At 42.2% G+C, this 21,185-nt stretch overlaps 1 protein-coding gene across 3 annotated transcripts in view; it reads left to right on the plus strand.

Moving 5' to 3' along the window:
• Window positions 1-3,041: 3,041 nt before the first annotated feature.
• Window positions 3,042-21,185, plus strand: part of PLEKHG7 (pleckstrin homology and RhoGEF domain containing G7) — a 60,937-nt gene continuing 42,793 nt past the window's right edge. For 2 of the 3 annotated variants that reach the window (XM_059683774.1, XM_059683775.1), the window contains exons 1-2: window positions 12,443-12,651; window positions 19,435-19,562. In XM_059683774.1, the coding sequence (XP_059539757.1) occupies window positions 12,527-12,651; window positions 19,435-19,562 (253 nt within the window). In that variant the 5' untranslated portion in view covers window positions 12,443-12,526. Of the gene's footprint in view, window positions 3,747-4,269; window positions 4,293-12,442; window positions 12,652-19,434; window positions 19,563-21,185 lie in introns of those variants that run through there. The other variant, XM_059683776.1, reaches the window with a different exon arrangement.

A 21,185-nucleotide genomic window follows, 5' to 3' on the forward strand; every position in this document is an offset into this window, starting at 1 on the left:
GCAGCCGATGTTTCTCTCAATGCTGTTTCTATTTCTCTCTCCTTCTCCATTCCTCTCTCTGAAATCAGTAAAACATTTTTTTTAAAAAAAGAAAATAAACAGAATAGGAACCTGGAAATGCCTATTGAACTATCAACACCCATCAGTGAGCACCTGAAGGGGAAGCAAGGAAGCCGCATTTGCATCATTTTTGTGCTGGATCAGTTATTGTTCGGCAGAAACAAATCACCCGACTCTTTCCGAGGTGATTTTAGATTCTGAACTTGCTTCCCTGTAGGCTTTTTCATAAACAAATAACTAGAAAGGTCTCTAAGGAGGGGAGAGACCAGTTCCTCATTTCAACGTGTATCAAGTTTGTTGCCTGCCCACACTCTGCTGAGAAGGGTCCATTGTTACAGGTGTGGAGCCTGCTCTTCCCAGCCCTCGCCTGGCAGCTAGCTGGCTTTGTGGTTCTGCTGACTCCCTTGTCAGGACTCACCTGGACAATGTCGCCTTCAGAGACAGACCACTCACAGGTATTGGGGGCAGCCTTCACTCTGTCTGGGTTTCTCTCTTGCACTTTCATTTGTTCACAGCCTGTTGCTACCAGCTTCTCTTGGTCCTGTCTTGCTGGCTTCTCAGGCCTAAAAGAACAGGTGAGTCATTAATCTGCATGCTTTAATTTCCCGTACACTGAGATTGTCTCCCAACAGTGTGGGTGGCGTTTTCTGGGTTCTTAAGGCTTGGCAGGCAAAAGGCTGGTGAATTTTCTTTATAATATTATTTACTGACTAGTCCTTTAGAGGATAGAAAGGAGAAGCATGAACCTGAATTCTTCTGGTAATTTTTGACTCCTTATCATATTCATGGAGGTCATCATTTAGGGAGAGCCTCCCAGGACCCTCAGCCATGATCTCTTTGAACCTCTGCGACAAGCCAGTGAGGGAGGAACTTTGATGCCTCTTCATAAAACGGCCCAGAGGCTAACAAAGGGGGCGTGGCCTGTCCTGGGTCCCAGGCTAGCTGGTAGTGAGGTGAGGTGGGAGAGTCAGCAGATGGTCCGGAGCCTGGGGGCTCTTCTCTCTGCAAACTGCCTCCCAAAGCCCTGTTATTTAAAGATTCTCTGGTTTTGCGGTGAGTTATATCAGCAGTTACTAGTGCCTTGGTTCCAATATTTGAGACGCTGGGCACTAAACAATATTTTATGACCCTTAAATTCTAGGGAACAAAACAACCTCCTACTGCCCACCATACCCTTGTGTTGGGACACTGGGAAGGAAATCTGAAGCAGTGCCCTCACCCCTCAAAGGCCGGAGGGGAACCCCAGGGACTAAGAATTCTGATGGAGCTATTCTGCTAGTGCCTTTGTGAATGCAGTGAATTCCTGTTAGGGTGCGGCTGCCTAGGATGCGGACAGTGCTATAAAGAGGAACATTTAAAAATCCCCTGGGTGTGTACATGTGTGAAAGTACCTGTAACTCCAGTCTTCAGCTCAGCCATCTGTTTGTTGGGAGGATGAGAAACTGGCCTCTCCAGTTAGGGCCTGGAAAGAGACCTAATGTATCTGTTTTTATTAGTGGTCAAGATGGGCTTTTTCATCTTCTCCAGTGAAACTGGGATTAGCTTTTAAAGCAGCAGACAAGATTATCAATCTGAAAAGAAAACCAGTTGACGAAAATGTGAGTTTCCTAACTAGTATTCTCCTCTCCCAGGTGTCCCAGATAAGGGACCTCGTGCATTTTTATTCTACATGGAAAGTTCTGTACACTTGAGTCCTCCGTTCAAAATATTAAAGCACAACCAACATTAAGAATTGCAGATTTCTTTTGCAGATAAGAGCTGAATTGACTTTAGTTGGTGTGTAGGTAGTTCCTCAAACAACTCTCAACCTAAAATTCATTTGGCCTTAACCCAGATGAGAATCAGGGAGTAAGTACAAGCACAAAGTCTGCAGGGTCAATGTCATGACAATGCATAACACTGGGTTCCTCCTTTTTGCTGATAAGAGTAAATCTAAGTAAGAGCCTATTAATTCTCTCAATGCAGCTTTTTTTTTTTTTAACTTCTATGCTTAGAACCGATTAGAAGAAACAAATTAAAGGGGAGAGCAGCTGCCATAGTCAAACACACAAAATAAAATGAGAAGCCATGAATAAAAATTAGGGAGTATATCAGGATGAGGTCATTTTGTTTGGAGTAAGTACTCATATGCTATAAAAACCTGTGACAAGTATTGCATTCCTCATAGAACTACATTAAATGTGGATTATAATCATTGTATTTCAGATAGTACTGTGAAGGATAAGGTTGAGGAGGTAAATAATACACCATAGAAAAAGTTCTACTGAAAAATGTTGTTGGCGCAATTAAAAAATTTTTAGCACTAAAAAAGGAAATTATTAGTTCTCCTTAAAATTTGGCTATCCAAATGTGTTCATTCTTTTTTTTTTTTTTTAAATATATTTTATTGATTTTTTACAGAGAGGAAGGGAGAGAAATAGAGAGTCAGAAACATCGATGGGAGAGAAACATCGATCAGCCGCCTCCTGCACATCTCCCACTGGGGATGTGCCCGCAGCCCAGCTACATGCCCTTGACCGGAATCGAACCTGGGACCCCTCAGTCCGCAGGCCGACGCTCTATCCACTGAGCCAAACCGGTTTCGGCCAAATGTGTTCATTCTTAAATGGCTCCAGCTTTCCGAGTTTCACTGTGAATTATAAACTTGCTAAAATTTTACTATTGAAGAGCTCAGAATATGTGGTCAATACTGATGTTATCTGGCTTCCAAGAAGTCTCTTAGCTCACTAAAGTTTTTTAAGGTTTTTTTTTGTTTGAACCTGGAAGGGATATCAAGTAAATAGCAAACCAATTTTTACATGCAGGGTATTCAGATGAGAAGAATGGACTCACACACATGAATTATCTCCCAACCGTAAAGGCTGATCATGTAAACTGGGCTATCCCTGTCTCCTATGATGAATTAGAATTTTCATGTGAAATGTCAGACACCTTTTTTCTCACCCGAGTGTCCTTCATTCGTGATAGATTCCACACTCCGCTCTTCCTCACTAAAGATGCAGCAACCTGCCTGTGATTATCTTCCGGAAAAGGACAAAGACATCCTAGAGGGAGAGTGGCACTTGGATGCGGAAACTGAACAACCCCCATGCGGTCCAGAGAAGAGCAGCTCTGGTAGTGTCCCCTGGCAGCTTCCAGCCACACGGCCTCTTAGCTGCATGGGGAAGACAGAGCAGTCGCACCCAGAGCAGCCCCAAAGCCTGGAGGCCTGTCCTCTGCACCCCCAGGGAGGCCTGTCGAGGAAGCCCTGTGAGAACCAGGGGAGCCTTCTCCACTTCGACCGGCAGGCCCCAGGCCGGATTTCCACCTCGCCCACCTTGAGGAGATTAAGGGGCAATGGCTGTGGGACGAGGCACTCCCTGCCTCAGCAGGAGACGTTGGGAGAACCCACCTGGGGCGGCCGGAAGGAGCCTGCAGGCTCCCCATCTTACCTTTCCCAGAGTCTACCTGCAAGCCCCCAAAATTCTTCCCACTCTTTATCAACCTTGAGACTTGGCTCAAAATTGCCTCCGGACCCCAAAAGGCTCCTCGCCGCAGATGACTCATCTGAGCCCCAAACAAGGCTCACAGATGAGGCTGCCTTTCCAGCGCTTCGGCCTGTCCACGAGGGGTCCCTTCCCCCCTCCTCTCTTCCAGGGAGAGGAGGCCGCTCGCCCGGCCCGGCTGCACGGCCCCCAGGGCCTCAGGTAACAGCTCTAAGCCCCCTGCCTCTCAGCCCCTGGGCCGCAGTGTTTCCACATTTCCCCAAAGGCCAGCGCCCTGGGATGGGAGACAGCACAGGAGTCACCGCTGAGGGGACACACACTCTTTTGGACGAGCTGCCTCTCAAGTAAAAGGGGTGCAGCAGTTTGGGGAAGGAGAAGGAAGTCTAGCTCACTTTCATTTTCTATATCCTGAGGGTGCTTTAAGAAAGGGCCCTCCGAGGTCAGGCTAGGACAGATGTCTGTCCGGCACCGGCTGGTAAAGGTGGCCTTCTTGCAGGTACACGTAATTCAAAGATGACATTGTATGACCAGTTTCAAAGGAAAGAAAGAACAGATTATTCAAATTTCTAATCTTCTCTCCCTCCCTCCAAAAAAAATAAGAGAGAGAGAAATCTAAAACATGTTAGCTAGAAAAGTTAACTGTCTGTCCTTTCAAGGTGTCTGCTTTGGAATTTTGGGTGGATTTAAGCAAAACTAAAATGTATATTTTTAACTTCTATTTCAGGGAGAAGAATTGCATCAGTCCAGGTGTGTATGTATTTATTTTCTCTGGCGCTGCGAAGCCTGTTGACTGTTCACTTTGCATCTACTTTTCTGTTCTGACAAAGCAAAGCCGATGGCTTATTAATCAGGGCACTTTGTTTTATACGGTAGCTCCCATGTCACTCTTCGCACTTACAAATAAAGAATCTTAATTTTAAGAGGCTCCTTTAGAGCACAGCATTTTGCTGTGGCTTTTGGGGGCAGGGTATGACAGCCACATGTGGTCATGGTTTTCATTTTGAATTGTCAATGAATTGGCCCTGTGCCTTAATTAGCATACACTTAATAATAGGTTTTGTCAGGTAGAGAAAGTGGGAAGGATATGAAACATTCAACAGCTTTTCAAAGAGAAATTCAGAGGACAAAGATAAAAGAACAAGATGTGCTGTTTAAATCTAGGACAGCCTTTAAAATGTCTGTGACAACTGTGCCTTTATCAAGAACACAGGTGGATTGCGTCACCACGGAAACCAGCTCTGAACTTGCAGCATGGCCCTCAGGTTGTGGCGGTGGATTTGCCATCCCTCCCAGGGAGGAAGAGCTTCTCTGGCTGCAAGGGAAAGCTGCATGCCTAATTTCATCCACCCAATTTGTGGGGTTGGGGGAAAAGCCCTCATTTCATTTGGAAAGTCACGAAGGAATCTTCAAGGAATTAGCCATTGTATTGTTACTGGCAGAGGCAAGAGTCTGTGTTCAAAATAGGAAAGACGAGGTCCATTTCTGCAATCTTTGCTGATTTTAACCCCAGATGATATAAATATATGAACAACTGTAGGGAATATTCACCAAGCCACAGGAAAATGCATAAAATTGTGTTAGTGTAAGAGTTAGCTATTGCTACCTAACAAACCATCCTAAATCTCAGTGGCTTAAAACAACAATCAGTTATTGTTTCTTCAAAATCTATGTGTCTTCTGAGGGTTAATTGATCTCTAGGCCCATGGTCGGCAAACTGCGGCTCATGAGCCACCTGCGGCTCTTTGGCCCCTTGAGTGTGGCTCTTCCTAAGCCTTAGGAGTACCCTAATTAAGTTAATAACAATGTACCTACCTATATAATTTAAGTTTAAAAAATTTGGCTCTCAAAAGAAATTTCAATCGTTGTACTATTGATATTTGGCTCTGTTGACGAATGAGTTTGCCGGCCACTGGTCTAGGCCATACTCGGCTGGAGAGTTCCCCTCCACACGTCCCTCATCCTTTTCATGGGCCCAAAGGTCCACCCCAGACATGTTTGTTTTTCTTATGGTGAAGGGAGAGGTTCAAGAGAACAGGCAGAAACGTGCAAGGCCTCTTGGAGCCTGAGCTCTTGATCTTGCCTAATTAATTGGCCCAAACAAATCACATGGCTGAACTCAGGGGAAGGAAATTATGTGTCAACAACAGTGGGAGAGCATTGAAATGTTACATGGCAAATAGCATGGAAGCAAGAGTTGGGGAAGAATGGGACCATTCATGCAAATCTTTCACAGGTTCAAACAAAAATAAAACTCTAAAATGACACCTAATTTAGATGTGTCATAGAAAGAGAAACAGAGAGTAGTCTGAGAGAAAGATGAAGTTGTTGATTAGAGTCAATCATACAGAGTCTAGTAGAATGTTTAGGGATTTGTTCTTTTCCCAAAGAGCAGTGTGAAATCATTGCATGGACTGATGTGATCCGGTGGATACGGAGTAGACATGAGGTTTAGATGAAAGTGGACTCCAGCAGAACAATTAGAAGGTTCAGGTATGAGAAGTTGGTAGTTTAGGCTCTGATAGAGGCAGTGGAGTCGGAAAGAGGTCATGCTGAGCTATTTAAGAACTACAATCACCTAAACTTTGCAAATTGTAGACCATGAGGGGTGAGGGGAAAGAAGTTGTCAAGAATGACCTCCAAGCTTCTGGCTTGTACCACTGGGTGGCAAATGGTTCCATTTGCTGATCTAAGTAACACTGAGGGGAGCAGAGGAGGAGGACAAGGGTCGATGGGATGTAGGTCTTGACTACAAATCTGAACATGTTAGGTTTGAAGACCCATGAAGCATCTGAGTAAAGATTTTGAGTACATGCTTGACTAGAGAAGGCATGATGGATGGAGATTTATATCTGAAGGTCTTTAATCAAGGAATGCTTCCCAGAGCAGGTGAAGTCTGTGTCCAGCTTTGATTATAAGATAGAGTTAGCAGACATAAAGGCTAAGTGATAGGGACACATTAAGCCACTTGCAAAAGATTATGTGCAGGCAGTATTTATTGACATGCAGAATCTTTGTGAGGCAATAACAGAAACAGTCTTAGTAAATTCAAAGGAACAACTTGGTCAAAGAGCTTGAGGACTTTAAAAGCCCTATGGAGTTCAATACACCACAATCACTGAATATGAAATAGTGGAAGTTCACAGAAAATAAAAACAGGAAATTAGAAGGCAGGTAACTTGGACATCTTGATATCTAGTGATAACCCTGAATTACTAAATATTGTTTCTTTGAGACTTAGTACAATACTTGGCATGTAGAAGGCAAGGTTTGTTGAATGAATAAGTAAAAGACTAAATAACTATAATCTATGAGTTAATATGTTAAATATTCATATATTAATAAAGCAGTAATTTTTTCATCAGCCATAGACCACTCAATCTATATATTTTTAATAAAAGAAGTTCACTTTAAGCATGACTCTTTGGTAAAGAGCTAACCATCTGTAGCACAAAGATCCTCTGTCTGACTGTGTTTTGCCCCCTCCCCCTCTTCTTAGTCATGTCTCTAATCTTTTCCACAGCTGCCATTGGTCAAAGGGCTGCTTCCTTCAGATAGCTTACCAGGCTCAGTCATATTGTCAGGAAAAGAGCTCCGCCTAAGGCCCTGCTGGCCATCCAGGAGCCAGGGGCCTCGCTTCAAAACCCTCATCTAAATTTAGCTAACTTAGGACTTGAATATGCCTATTAAATGGTATAAGCCTAGGACCAGCAAACTATGGCCTATGGCCCAAATACTGCCCACCACCTGCTTTTACAAATCAAGCTTTAATGGAATACAGCCACACCCATCATTTCAATCCATCTATGGCTGTTTTTCTGGCCATGCAATGAAACAGACTGTATGTCCCAGAAAGACTAAAACATTTACTGTTTTGTCCTTTATAGAAAAAGTTTGCTGACTCCTGGTATTTTAAGAAATACTTGCCTCTGTGACTGTCAGTTAATCAAAACAATTATTTTGCCTTGTTGAATTTCAGATATAAAATCCTTTATACAGAAATACAGCTTTATTTTATTTTATTTTATTTTATTTTTTGCTATAGTGTTTTAACATGTGGCCTGACAATTGGGCAGACTCATGTATATGAGAAGGGCCCAATCTATGCTCAGTTCTAAAATCTGTTCAGTATTATTGCTTTAATTCCAGGTTTTTATTGGAATTTTTTCCTCATTGTCATCCCCTCTCTTCCTCCATAATATTTCAGTGAACTCACATTTATTCTAAACCTTCTCCTATCACCAAAATATACCTCCTGGAAAATAATCTTTACAATTCATCCTTACTTTACAATTTATCCTAAAATGTGAAGAACTTTAAGTTTAAGAAATATTACACTTACCTTTCCATGTAGACCAGTGTATTTCTTCCTTTTGGATTTCCTTATAAATGCCTCATCATAGAATCTAATACACTGTACTGCATTTCTTTTATATTCATCTGCTTCCAGAATCAAGACCTTCCTGAGAGCAGAGAACACTTTTTTATTCTTAAAACTCTAGGACCCAATTAGAATCTATTTCTACAAATACTTATTGAGGGAGGGGACAGATGAAGGAAGGAAGACAGGCCAGCCACAGACTTCTTGGTTTACAGTGTTACTTGTCTCTCCCAGATGTATTTGCATTTTGAGAGCACATGAGTTGACACCCCTTTAAATCTATATTCACAGAAAGTTGTGTGTCACACCTAATTTTCTGGTCAGCCCTGAAGCTGAGAAGGGAAACCTACATATTATGTTCATGAGAACAAAGACTAACCTTCCAGTGTTCAAAAGGAAACAAGAAAAAATGCTAACTGTATTCAAATTAGAAAGTGGGGCAACATTAGCATGAAAACCAAATGACAAGGTATTTGGAAGCCTGTCACCGGGAAGAAACCAGACAAAAACATTGAATACGAGTAACGCATCCCCAGAGCCATCTGAGGTTACCCTTAGTGGGCAGCATAACCGGTGTTCAGAGCTACTGGAATCAAACTCTGGGTTTGAATCCTGTCTTAACTTCTCTCTGGCAATGTGACCTTGATCAAGTTCTTTAATAACTTGAAACCTCAAAGTCTTCATCCATGGAGTGAAGATACAAATAGTACCTATCTAATATGGCTTTTGATACTATTAAATAACATTATTAAATATAAGGTGTTGTTATTTTTTAAAACCATTCACTTATTCATTCATTTATTCATTAAGCACTCCCCCTATTAAGTTATTGATTTATTCTTTCTAAAATATTCTGACTGCAGATTGATCACAGGAAACTAATTCAATGTGCCTGAACTTTAGTTTCACTACAATACAATATTATCTTCTGCAGATTTTTATTTAAAACCTGTTACATGCCCAGCACTGTCTGTAAACTCTGGGAAATATCAGAGAGAGAAGACTCTATTCCAGCTCTCATGGAACCTGTTAGAAAGGTGTTGTTAACTAGAGAATAATAGATGGTATGCTGTCATTTTATTTATTTAACTGCTGCACCCTGTAAAATTATACTTTGTTGTATAACCTTCTTCCCTCACACACTTTTATTGAGATATCATTGACATATAACATTGTATAAGTTCAAGTATACAACATAATGATTTTATATACATATTAGAGGCCTGATGCACGAAATTCATGCATAGGTAGGTTCCCTAGGCCTGGCCAGCGATCAGGGCCAATCTACAGGGCGACTGGAGGGGCGATCAGGGGGCCCCCGCTGGCGCCCACCTTGGCTGGCCTGGGGCCTGTGAGCTGGGGGCAGCTCCTGCGTTGAGCGTCTGCCACCTGGTGGTCAGTGTGCATCATAGCAACTGGTTGTCCCACCAGTCATTCTGCAGTTCAGTTGATTTGCATATTAGGCTTTTATTCTATAGGATATAAAAATGGTCACCACAATAAGTTTAGTTAACACCATCACCTCACATAGTTGCACCTTTTCCCCCTTGTGATAAAATAAATGGAAGATTGTCAATTAGTCAGGAGGAGAGACTGCAGCCTGAAGGAGCCAGGAAACCCTCCTAATCTGGGCATGGCTGGAGAGTAGAGGGTGGACTGGCAGCTTCCTTTCACATCAGGAGCCACCTGCTATTCTTCCACTGGCATCAGCTTCTCTAGATGCAAGCTCCATGAAGTCAATGTCATGTCTGTCTGTTTATCGTTGTAACCAAACGGCCTAGAACAGTGCCTTTGATAAATGTTTAAGGAAGAAGAAAGGAAGTCAACTGGTTAGTTTGAGTAGAACAAGTCTAGTAGAAATTTTTTTAAAATATATTTCATTGATTTTTTACAGAGAGGAAGGGAGAGGGATAGAGAGTTAGAAACATCAATGAGAGAGAGACATTGATCAGCTGCCTCCTGCACACCCCCCAGTGGGGATGTGCTCGCAACCAAGGTACATGCCCTTGACCGGAATTGAACCCGGGACCCTTCAGTCCGCAGGCCGCCGCTCTATCCACTGAGCCAAATCGGTTAGGGCCCTAGTAGAAATTTTTATGTTCATTTTTGTTTTGCATACTCTTTCTTCCAACTACTTTTTTTTGTCTCCATCTAGCTTCTTTCAACCTGCCCGACCTTCCTAATCTGGCTTGTGTTTATCTCTTAAATGTACCTTGGGCTGGTAGGTATTTGTACAAGTATTGTTTGATCTCCCTAGGCAGTATTTTGACTGTTGCCCAGAAAAGACAGTTAGCCTAGAAAGACATTGAGAGTTCTAAGGAGGTACCAGCAACTACCTTGCTCTGAACATGTGTGTTTGATAAGTATTACTTATTGAGCCCAAGAAGTCACAACTTGGGCGTTTTCTATACTGTGGAGATTCCAAAGACTGTCTCTGTTCTGTGTTCAAACTCATGAGTTTTCCCACTTAATAAATACTCATCTAATAAGGCTTTTTATATGGTCTGATAACCAAAATCAATATGCTAGGGAGCGCCATCCATTTGTTCACTCCACATCCATGAAGTAGCCACTATGTGCCAGGCCCTGGGCAGTGAGATCCCCATCCTTTCCAGAAAATGGAATATTTTGGTAGAAAGTTGAACTGGAAATTATGGTCAAAGATGCAAAGGAAAGTTTCTAACAGTCTTCTGAGTCTCATAATGGAAAAAAATATATATCCCAGATTTAACCATGAGACCTAGTTTCATAATTGGCAGTCTAGTTGTCATTTCTCTGTTGATTATTTTCAAAGAGACCTTTTTTAAAAGATTGTCACTGATTCTTAATGTGTTCTTCCTGTGTAATCAACCCATAGTTAAAAGTAAGCATTTCAAGTTGCACTGTATTTCTTGCATACGGCAAAACACTATGATTCTTAAAATAGAACACCTATCTTTTCTAGCCACACAATTGCTGGAATGCCACCTGCCGAAAAGGTGTACTTACCATTAATTTTACCATCAGACAGGGACTATAGCATCTGAAGAATGAGACCTGACAAGCCTTCCTGACAGAAAGTAAAAAAAGGTAAAAAAGAAAAAAAAAAAAAAAAGGTAAAAAAGAATAAAAACATTGGGCAACATTCATAGCAGAGGAAAGAATAAAAAGCCATATCCAAATTGTAGCATCTCCAATAAGATTTTTATTCCATTAATACATACTCATCACTATAGGGCAGTTGCTAACCCCCATATTCTCTAGCCTTTTTTTTTTTTTTGCCTTAAAATTTGCACTTGGAAATTAAAGGTCAGTAGTCCTTGGTTTAAGCCCACTGTACAGAAGGAATCGTTTTTAAAAATGCAATTAATGCATCAGTCATGTTTCTAAAATATAAGCTTTGATTATTTGTTTCTGAACTTTTCTGGCAAGATAAAGGTCAGCACATAATTATCCTCAGTCACTGGCCACTGGCGGGAAAATGAGAATAATCCTGCCAGGCTGGTGTGGCTCAGTGGTTGAACAACAACCTTTGAACCAGGAGATCACCGTTCGAATCCCAGTCAGGGCACATGACCGGGTTGCGGGCTTGATCTCCAGTGGAGGGCATGCAGGAGGCAGCTGATCAGTGATTCTTTCTCATTGATGTTTCTATCTTTCTCTTCTTCTTCCTTCCTCTCTGAAATCAATAATATATATATATATATATATATATATATATATATATATATATATATATAAATATTTATATATATATATATAAATATTTATATATATATATATATATATATATAAAATGGGAGCAATGCTCTTAAATCCCTGATTCATAGATTGTGAGGAATGAAAAAGGTCTCACTCACAGCTGTTTTTCACATGAGGAAACCGAGGCCCAGGGAAGCAACATGCTAAGGACACACATGGCATTGGACTTAGAGCCCGCCCAAATGATCCAGAATAATCTCATCTCCAGATCTTTCATTTAATTCCACCTACAAAAACCCTTTTAACAAAGAAGATCACATCCATAAATTCCATTGGTCAGGATGTAAACATATCTTTTGGGGGACCCCTATCCAATCCACTATACCCCTCTTTTACCTAAAGTAGTAATCAGTATTATATCAATTCTTGAAAAACACTTTGTGCTTTAAAATGGTTTATAGTATCTTTTTCAATTTCTAAGTCTTTTAGGAGCCAGACTTGTGTATTTGATTTTTGAATTCTGGCTCTTTCATTAACAGTGTGACCTTAGGTAGATTTCTTAACTATCTCTTTAAGCCTTGGTTTCCTCCCTTCTACAATAAGGACGGAATTTCCCTTCACAGGGTGCTTATGAGCATTATAATGCATGTAGAGCACCTACCAGGGTGTCTCTCTAGTAGAAGTGGTGTCCAGTAAGTACCAGTTGATTTTAAATTAGAATAATATTCACCAACACCAATCTATTCAACATGTATGCGTTGGAGGGCCACTGGGGACACATTTCCACCAGCCAGAAACTTTTCTGGCACCGACACGCGAGCACAGGCTCATTGTTGAGTGTTGACTCATGGGTGTGCAGCCTGCTCAGGAGTGGGAGAGAATTCTCTGGATTCTCTAAATTGCTGCCATCCCAGCCCACATCATGGACCTTCAGATCTTCAGCAGGGGACAGGATGAGGAGCCATGCCAGAAAGGAGACAAGATTATTCCAGCAACCATGGGACTAGTCCCTTCGGATCTGACCGGCCTGGGACAACGCAACTCAGGGTTAGTGAAAGTGTGGCCCTGTCGGGGTTTCTGAATGTGTGGTTTGGGGGAGGCGGCAGGCAAGGCGAAGGGCTATGAAGTCTGGGTCAGGCAGCCAGTTATACAACCTCCTGTGCCAAGAGTTTTCTACTGAAGCAAAGAACCGGAATAGCCAAGCAGCATCAAGCCCCCAAAAAGCATTTCTCGAGAATGTTTGTTTAGTTGTGCTTCCCCAAACAAAGGACAGTGAGGTTATACTGCACTTCCACAGGCACAATGGGTTGCCAAGCACACCCCAAACATTTTGCATTTATTATTAGTTCATTTCCTAGCTAATATCTCTCGGAGGAAATTAGGTATCAAAAAATTCCTTTCCTGCCCTACCCCATGCACACACCGTTTGGCTTGGGAGAGATAGATAAAAATTCTGAATTTATTGCAATGATTGCTTCCAGTGGCTATTCAGTCTAGAACCAGACACGATGATTCTGCCTGCATGCCATTTTTTATAAGAAGCAATTTTAATATTTGGAGTCACAAAAATAAGATACCAATTTGGAATCACCAACACCTCTCTCTCCATGAAACCTAAATTCAAAGTCATTCTGAATTCACTGCAACTATTTGCATTAATAGCACTAATCCAACAATCTGAGCAACCCCAGCTGACATGCAGACCCTTTCCAGAGTCCCAGAAATCTAGGCCACTGCCATGCCTGGGGGAGGCAGGGGCAGGTTTTCTGCACCAGTGCATGTCTGTTTATGTTCCTATGTAAATGTTCTCTTACTGTTTACCTAGGTCTTCATATGGTTGCAACTGTAATTTTGATATTTTTATTAACCCACACCCTCTTTTGATGAACATGAAAATATCATGTCCACAGAGAATTTGTTACTCCCTTCCAGGGTCATGCCCACCTTTCCATAATTAGCACAGCAAAGCCGAGGTCCCAGCCCAGCCCAGTGTGAGGCAGTTGTCTTAGTTCTGCTCCTTATGTGCAAATTGAACTCCAAAACTTGGCCTATGTGCTCCCAAATGGACGCCTCATGTCAGAAGGTATGCTAGACAAGGAGAAATGGACAGGGGTAATTTAGCCACCTTTTTTTTTTTTAATATATTCTATTGATTTTTTACAGAGAGGAAGGGAGAGAGATAGAGAGCTAGAAACATCGATGAGAGAGACATCGATCAGCTGCCTCCTGCACATCCCCCACTGGGGATGTGCCCACAACCCAGGTACATGCCCTTAACCGGAATCGAACCTGGGACCCTTCAGTCCGCAAGCCGACGCTCTATCCACTGAGCCAAACCAGTTTCGGCAATTTAGCCACCTTTAATGGGGGAGAGGAAACTCAAATTGCATTTTTCTATTCTATTTGCATAATCATTCATATTCCAAAATGGAAAAGCAAATTCATTTGAGGACTGTGTATCCTTCTGTAGGTCAATATACCTATTTATTCAACAAGCTTATTTAAATACCTGCTCTATGTCAAGCTCTATGTTAGTGCTTGGATTCTATGATCTTTAAGACACAGCATGAGCCTGCAATGAAATCATAAAAACATAAAGTTGGGGGAGGAGACTGAGGGAAAAGGAGTTGGCTCTCTCTGAGAAGATCAGAAAAACTCCTGGAGGAAGAGAGTCTAAGCTGGAATTTAGAGATGAGTATGAGTTTGCCAGGCAGACAAAGCAGAGATAGGCAGGCAGATGGGAACTACCTGAGCCAAGGCATGGAGGCGTGAAGTACAGGGTAAGTTTAAAGAATAGTGAACAGTTAGCTATGACTGGAGTATACATTTGTGTCAGAAAATGACAGTGATGATGATGGGTGTATGCAGGTTTGTTATGGTTCAATTTACACAACAAATGTTTATTGAGCTCTTAGTAAACCGAGATTTAGCTCAAAAGCTAGGAGCTTAGGATAAGAGAGGAGATAAGATATGATTCTGCAAAACTACCTTATAAAGTAAGATACTTTCCATGAGGGAGGATGACAGTAGAGGAGTATTTCATTCGTTGGTATTTATTTTAAAAAAATAAAAATAAACAATGGGTTGAGTATTAAATGAGCACCTACTAACAGCAATGATAACAAGACGTTTTTGTTGCACTGAAGGAACTGGCAGTCTAGTGGAGTAGAAATGTAAATAGAACATTATATCATAATATATTCAGTGTTCAACATAGCATTTATTAACACTGACCTAAGTGGTTTATATTAATTATCTTTATCCATCCTCACACAATAAGTAGGTATGATTATTAGCTACATTTCACAAATGGCAAAGTCAGGGCCAGAGAGGTTATTAACTTGCTCAATCAGGTTACTCGGCTTAAGTTAAAATCCAGGCAATTGATTCCTCATTCTTTTTGTATTTTTTAATATATTTCCATTGATTTTAGATAGGAAAAGAAAGAGAAAGAGAGACAGAAACATCATTGTTGAGAGAGAATCATTGATTGGCTACCTCCTGCATGCCCCACACTGGGGATGGAGCCTGCAACCCAGGCATGTGCCCTTGACTGGAATCAAACTCCGGATCCTTCAGTCCACAAGGTGATTCTTTATCCACTGAGCCAAGCCGGCTAGGGCTGACTTCTCATTCTTAACCATCACTCCAGAGAACTATAGAAGCATGAAAGAGAAACACATAAGCCAGCCTAGAGGCAGTGGGGGAAGACTAATCCTTCCACTCCACTGGTAGTTAGGTTCTCCCTGAGGTCTCTAGGAAATATAGAGATCACTTATAGAGTCATAGAAAGCTACCAAACTCATGATACTTACCAGATTGTGTAACTTCTAGAGTTAAATATCAAAAGAGTAATCTTTCCCCCCCAATATTCACCTAGGTTACATTTCTCATTCAGATTACTATAATTTTTCCACTCCTCTCTATCTAAATACTAAATCTCATTGTACTATGGTCTTTATCAAGGAAAGTATGAAGTTTACAGGAAAGCTTCTAATAGTTCTTTTCGGGGGATTTTTATCATGGGTTCCCAGCATTTTATGCTTTATAATACCTTTTGACTAGCACTGTGACAATTCCTGGCTATATTTATATACTGCTAATTCATAATGTATGAGTTCCAATGTCCTTTATCCAGGATGATGAAACTAGAATGATATTTCTCACCTAAATTACTGTAAGTTTTCCTACTCCCACCAAATTCAGCCCGCTCCATCTTCATAACCACCATGGACATTGGGTTGGCAAATAACAAAAAAGAGAGAGTTGTAAAAAGTTGAGTTGGAACTTTAATGGTCTTATGAAACATCATCGTAAGTAGGTAGCGAAAAAGCCTCAGAAGTGCAGAATGTCAAAAGGTGACCCTATTCTTGGAGAAGGAAGTCCAGGATGGGGAGCTTTGTATCAGTTAGGATAGCCTTTGTCTGCAAATGAAACGCATTTCTCTTGTAATACAACCAAAGCTCAGGCCAGGGCAGATGTCAGCACCTTTCAGGATCTTTCTGTTTTTCTGTTCTGCTCTTATCTTTGCAAGATTACTGGTATACTTTCAAATATCAAACAATATTAAAAACAATAAGAAGGACAAAGGGTAGAAGGTAAAAAGAAGTTAGAGAGCTCTGACCACTTTGAAAATGTTTCCCAGAATCTATACCCTGCAACTTCTGTTTAAATCTCATTGACCAGCCCTAGCCAGTTTGACTCAGTGGATAGAGCGTTGGACTGTGGATGGAAGAGTCCTGGGTTTGGCTCCAGTCAAGGGCTTGTACCTTGGTTGCAGGCTCCTCCCCAACATGGGCCCTGGTCAGGGCACATGCAGGAGGCATCCAATTGATGTGTTTTCCCTCGCAGCAATGTTTCTCTCTGTCTTTCCCTCTTTCTTCCACTCTCTCTAAAATCAATGGAAAAATATCCTTGGGAGAGGATAAATAAATAAATAAATAAATAAATCTCATTGGCCAGATTTTGGTCACATGACCTCTGTTAGCTGCAAGGGAGTCAGAGCAAATCACTGTATTACCTCAGCACATGCCACCCCAAGCAAAGCACGGTTTTGATAGTAAGAAAAATGAAGAGCACACACATTGGTTTGGCAAATAGCAATGTCTGCAAAATTAACCTAAAGTTTTCCAATTAATAAAAGAGAGGAGGAGAGAGACAAGCAAAGAAAGGGCAGTTGAAAGAGATTTTAAAACCCTAGGGAATACAACCAATTAAATAAAGTCAAGCCAATTTTATTTAAGTATTTCCCTTTTAAGTTACTTAGATAGTCGTGGCTCTAAATCTTATGGAAAAAATAGGGGTTGGGAAGATTTGGAGAGGGCAATGCATTCCCAGCTAAGGCACTGAAGTGTGAAACATTTTGTGTGGGGATTACAATCCATTCCCTGTTTCCAGAGAATAAGTTGCAAAGTAATGAATATTAGGGGCCATATTATAGAAGGCTTGTTTATATGCTTTAAGAAGGTATTTATCTGGTATAGAATGAAGAGCTACTGAAGTGTCTGAGGCCAGGAGGGACTAAGTCAGATTTGCATTTTGGATAACTCGTGTTAGTGACTGGGATTAGGATGGAATCAAGAAGATAAAGCTAAAGGTGAAAAAATAAGTTAAGAGGCAACTGTATTAATATAAATGGATGCCCAACCAGCATGGTTCAGTGGTTGACCATCGAACTATGAACCAGAAGGTCACAGTTCAATTCCTGATAGGGCACATGGCTGGGTGAGGACTCAATCCCCAATGTAGGTCATGCAGGAGGCAGCTGATCAATGATTCTCTCTCATCATTGATGTTTCTATCTCTCTCCCTCTCTCTTCCTCTGAAATCAATAAAAATATATTTTTATAAAAATACAGATGGAAGATGCAGAACCCTGATCTAGTGAGGATGCAGAGCAATGTACAAATTTTAAAAATTACTTCTCTGAGCATCAGGGGAGACTTCTTGGAGGAAGCATCCTTTTATGGCTAAAAATTAACTTTTTATGCCTACAGCATTAATCTGCAGAGTCTGAGGCAGCCCTACTTCAAATACTTTTTTAGGAGTTTATGGGACATAGGCTATTCATTAATACAAATTCCTGAACAACTTGTCCTACTATTTATAAGTAAAATGATCTCTGGAAATGCTTTTGGCAAAAGGCTGAAAATTTGAAATAACTCTTAAAGTTATTAAAGTTATTAACTCTTAAAATCTAAAGTTAGGAAAAGTCTACATCAAGTTACTTGTATCCTCAAAACCAGTTGTTCTCCGACTCTGGTATCAAGGGATCTGGGAAAACTTCAGAATCAGAGGCCCACCTTCAGACCTGCTGGGTCAGAATCCTGAGGATGGGACTGTAGATGGGTTTTATAATGAATTCCACAAAGTATTCTAATATTCACCAGACTTTGGTCAATAGCATAATAGGCCTGACAGGGCATAACCAGTACCCCAACATCAGACATATTGACCAGAAAGGAGGCATGAAATCCAAGAATGTACAATTATGAGGCAAAAGATGGAAGCACAGGAAGAAAGGCCATCACTCATGTGGAAGGTCAGAAGCATGGAGCTTGGCTACAAGGCTTGGAGAACTCAAGCAGCAGGCAGGTGGGAAAGTGGGAGCAGCGGAGGAGGGGCTGGGCTGGGGAGATTAATGGGGCCCCAAGCATGGGGATGGGTAATGGGACCAAATCATAATATCCAAAGTATAACAGAATCAGATTCTCAACTTCCAAGGCAAATCCATACTTATGCTTTTGCTGGTAAATTGAGACAAATTTCCTCTGTATCAAAAGTAATCCATATTAAGCTATTTGTTGATTTAAAAAAGAGAATTTAAGGATTACATTGGTCAATAGGTAGAAAGAATTGTATCGCTCATCCCTCAAAGTAGAGCGAAGGATTATCTGAACAGCCCTGATGAGGAAGCTATGACAACCCCAACAATCCAGTGCTATCAGGAAGGTTCCCAGAGTGGCAGATCCCTAACCCCTTTTGCTCTGTAGAGATCACTGAGCATATGGCTTTGGAGCTGCCCTGCACTGTGTCTGATATGGCAACCATTTATTTTGTGAATGTCTAACAGACAGGAGGTTTCATGCCATGGGGTCGAGAAAAGGAGAAGGTGGACAGGCCTCTCTTTTACGAAGCTTTACCAACCATAGTTCTCATTTTCTCTGGGAAAAATAAAAGTACTGGCTTGACATAACCAGCCTCGATCTCTAGGATGCTGGTGGCATCCTGCTCCCTCTGAGGCCCTGCGAATAATTTGCAAAGACTTGTGTGTGAGGGCTTTCTCCTAGAGTTCTTCCAGTTCAGAACATGCTGTATGTTTGTGCCGGCATTTTTCTTTAATCCTCACCCAAGGATATGCCTTACTGATTTTAGAGACAGGGGAAAGGAGAGAGAGAAAGAGAGAAAGGGAGAGAGAGAGAGAACAGAAACATCCATCAGTTGCCTCCTGCATGTGTCCCAACAGGGGATCAGCCCACAACCTATGTACGTGCCCTGACTGGCAATCAAACTGCCCCCTTTTGGTGCACAGGATGTCACTCCAACCACCTGAACCACACCGGCCAGGACTGTGTTGACAACTTTGAGAAAGCTGTTCTGCTTTGGGTTAGTCAGAATCATAAACGGTCAATAAAACTCAAAAAGGTGTGGAGACTGTGTGTCATCATAGCCGTCCTGTGCCTGGAGCCTGGGGTAGCCTCCAACGCCTTCCTTAGAGAAAGCAGGCATTGCTCAGGCTCGGAGCAGTCACTCCCGAATGCCCAGAGCGGGCCGGGTGATGACCGGCCTGCACGCGGCTGTAAGCTCTCTCCTTCTATCTCTTGAGCGCAGGTTCCACGAGCGCAGACGGAGCTCAGTGGTGCTCAACTTGCCGGGACTTGAGGTGTTTCCCGGGGACCTTCTGGTGTCAGATGGAGCTGCCGATTACCTGTGCCACCCACTCCTGCTACTGAATTCAGGTCTCGTCATTCAGCATACTTGTACCACATGCCTGCTATGGAGGATACTGTAATGAGCAGAGGGGGGCGGGGGCGGGGGTTTCAAAATACTTAATGACCAGTATCTCAGGTGCACTGACAAGTTCAATAGATCTCTCACCGACTTAGGCATCAGCCATGAATTACTGGAACCAGCTGAACACCACTCTGCTACTGGCCACTCCACTCACAGAGATGTATGAGGTCCTCTTGTCAAGTAATTTGCCCAGGTCCAGGGACGGTCACCACCTTGGAGCTGAATGTTCTCTCCGGGCTGGTGGGCAGCTTTCATATCATCCTGTGATGCTAGGCACACAACCAATGCCACACCCCCACCCTTCCAACCAGGGTGGTACCCTGTGCAGACAGAGGTCCTGGTAACCGCGGATTACTGTTAGAGGAGATTAGAGTAGGCAGCCTGAAGGGTAAATCTTCTGCATTTTGAACTCTGTTGGGAAAGAAAAGAACAGCTCCTTTGAGAGCTGAAAGGAGACTTGGGGATTACCCATCTTGGTGGCTGTTAAATTGGTTTTGTTCTTAACAGAGCCCTTTTTACCTAAGAATCCTCACTTGGAAATAAAGCCTATAAAACAGATCCAGGCAGAGTTGCAATATTTGAAAATGGGGTGGGTCCCAAAGCCTCACCTCCAAGGCACCCCCAGAACCCAGGGCATCCAGCAACTCAGAAACTAGCTCCTCCCCATTCACATATGTGCCAAGTGAGATCCAGAAAGGAGCCCTGACCTGACCCAGTCACATGGCCAACGGGTTTGTGTAGAGCAGCGGGTCTCGATCTGTGAGTCGCCCTTTGGGGGTCAAACGACCCTTTCACAGGGGTCGCCTAAGACCATCGGAAAACACATATATAATTACATATTGTTTTTGTGATTAAATCACTATGCTTTAATTATGTTCAATTTGTAACAATGAAAATACATCCTGCATATCAGATATTTACATTACGATTCATAACAGTAGCAAAATTATAATTATGAAGTAGCAACGAAAATAATTTTATGGTTGGGGGTCACCACAACATGAGGAACTGTATTAAAGGGTCATGGCATTAGGAAGGTTGAGAACTACTGGTGTAGAGGAATGGAGTCCAGGCACCTGGCTGCTAGTCCTGCGTGCTCCCTACCAGCCTGCATCAGCCACTTATTAGATGGAACCCAGAAGCCACCAGTAAATAAATCATGCCTGACATTTCTATAGTTCTTCACACTTTATAGCTCCCTTTCACATCTACCGTCTTATCAGACACAGCCATCCAAATAAACGTCTGCTGTCTCCTGAGATACAACCACCCGAATGCACAAACCGAAAGGGATTAAGTGACCTACTCACGGACAGGCCCCTCGAAACTAGAGCTAGGCTCTAAACAAAGCGTAACCTTAACAGAAGTTAGTACTTGGTCCATGAGACTTTGCACACGCCCTAAGCTGGTAAGCAACGAAAGCAGTGTTTCCCAAAGGACGGCCCCAGACCAGCAGCTTCAGCACTACCTGGGAAATTGTCAGACACGTAGGCTGGGCCCTGCTCCAGACCTTCGGAATTAGAAATTCTGGGGGCAGAGCCAGCCCAGGTATCTGTTGTTGTTTTATT

The sequence above is a fragment of the Myotis daubentonii genome, chromosome 2, assembly GCF_963259705.1.
Source record: "Myotis daubentonii chromosome 2, mMyoDau2.1, whole genome shotgun sequence".
NCBI classification, from domain to species: domain Eukaryota; kingdom Metazoa; phylum Chordata; class Mammalia; order Chiroptera; family Vespertilionidae; genus Myotis; species Myotis daubentonii.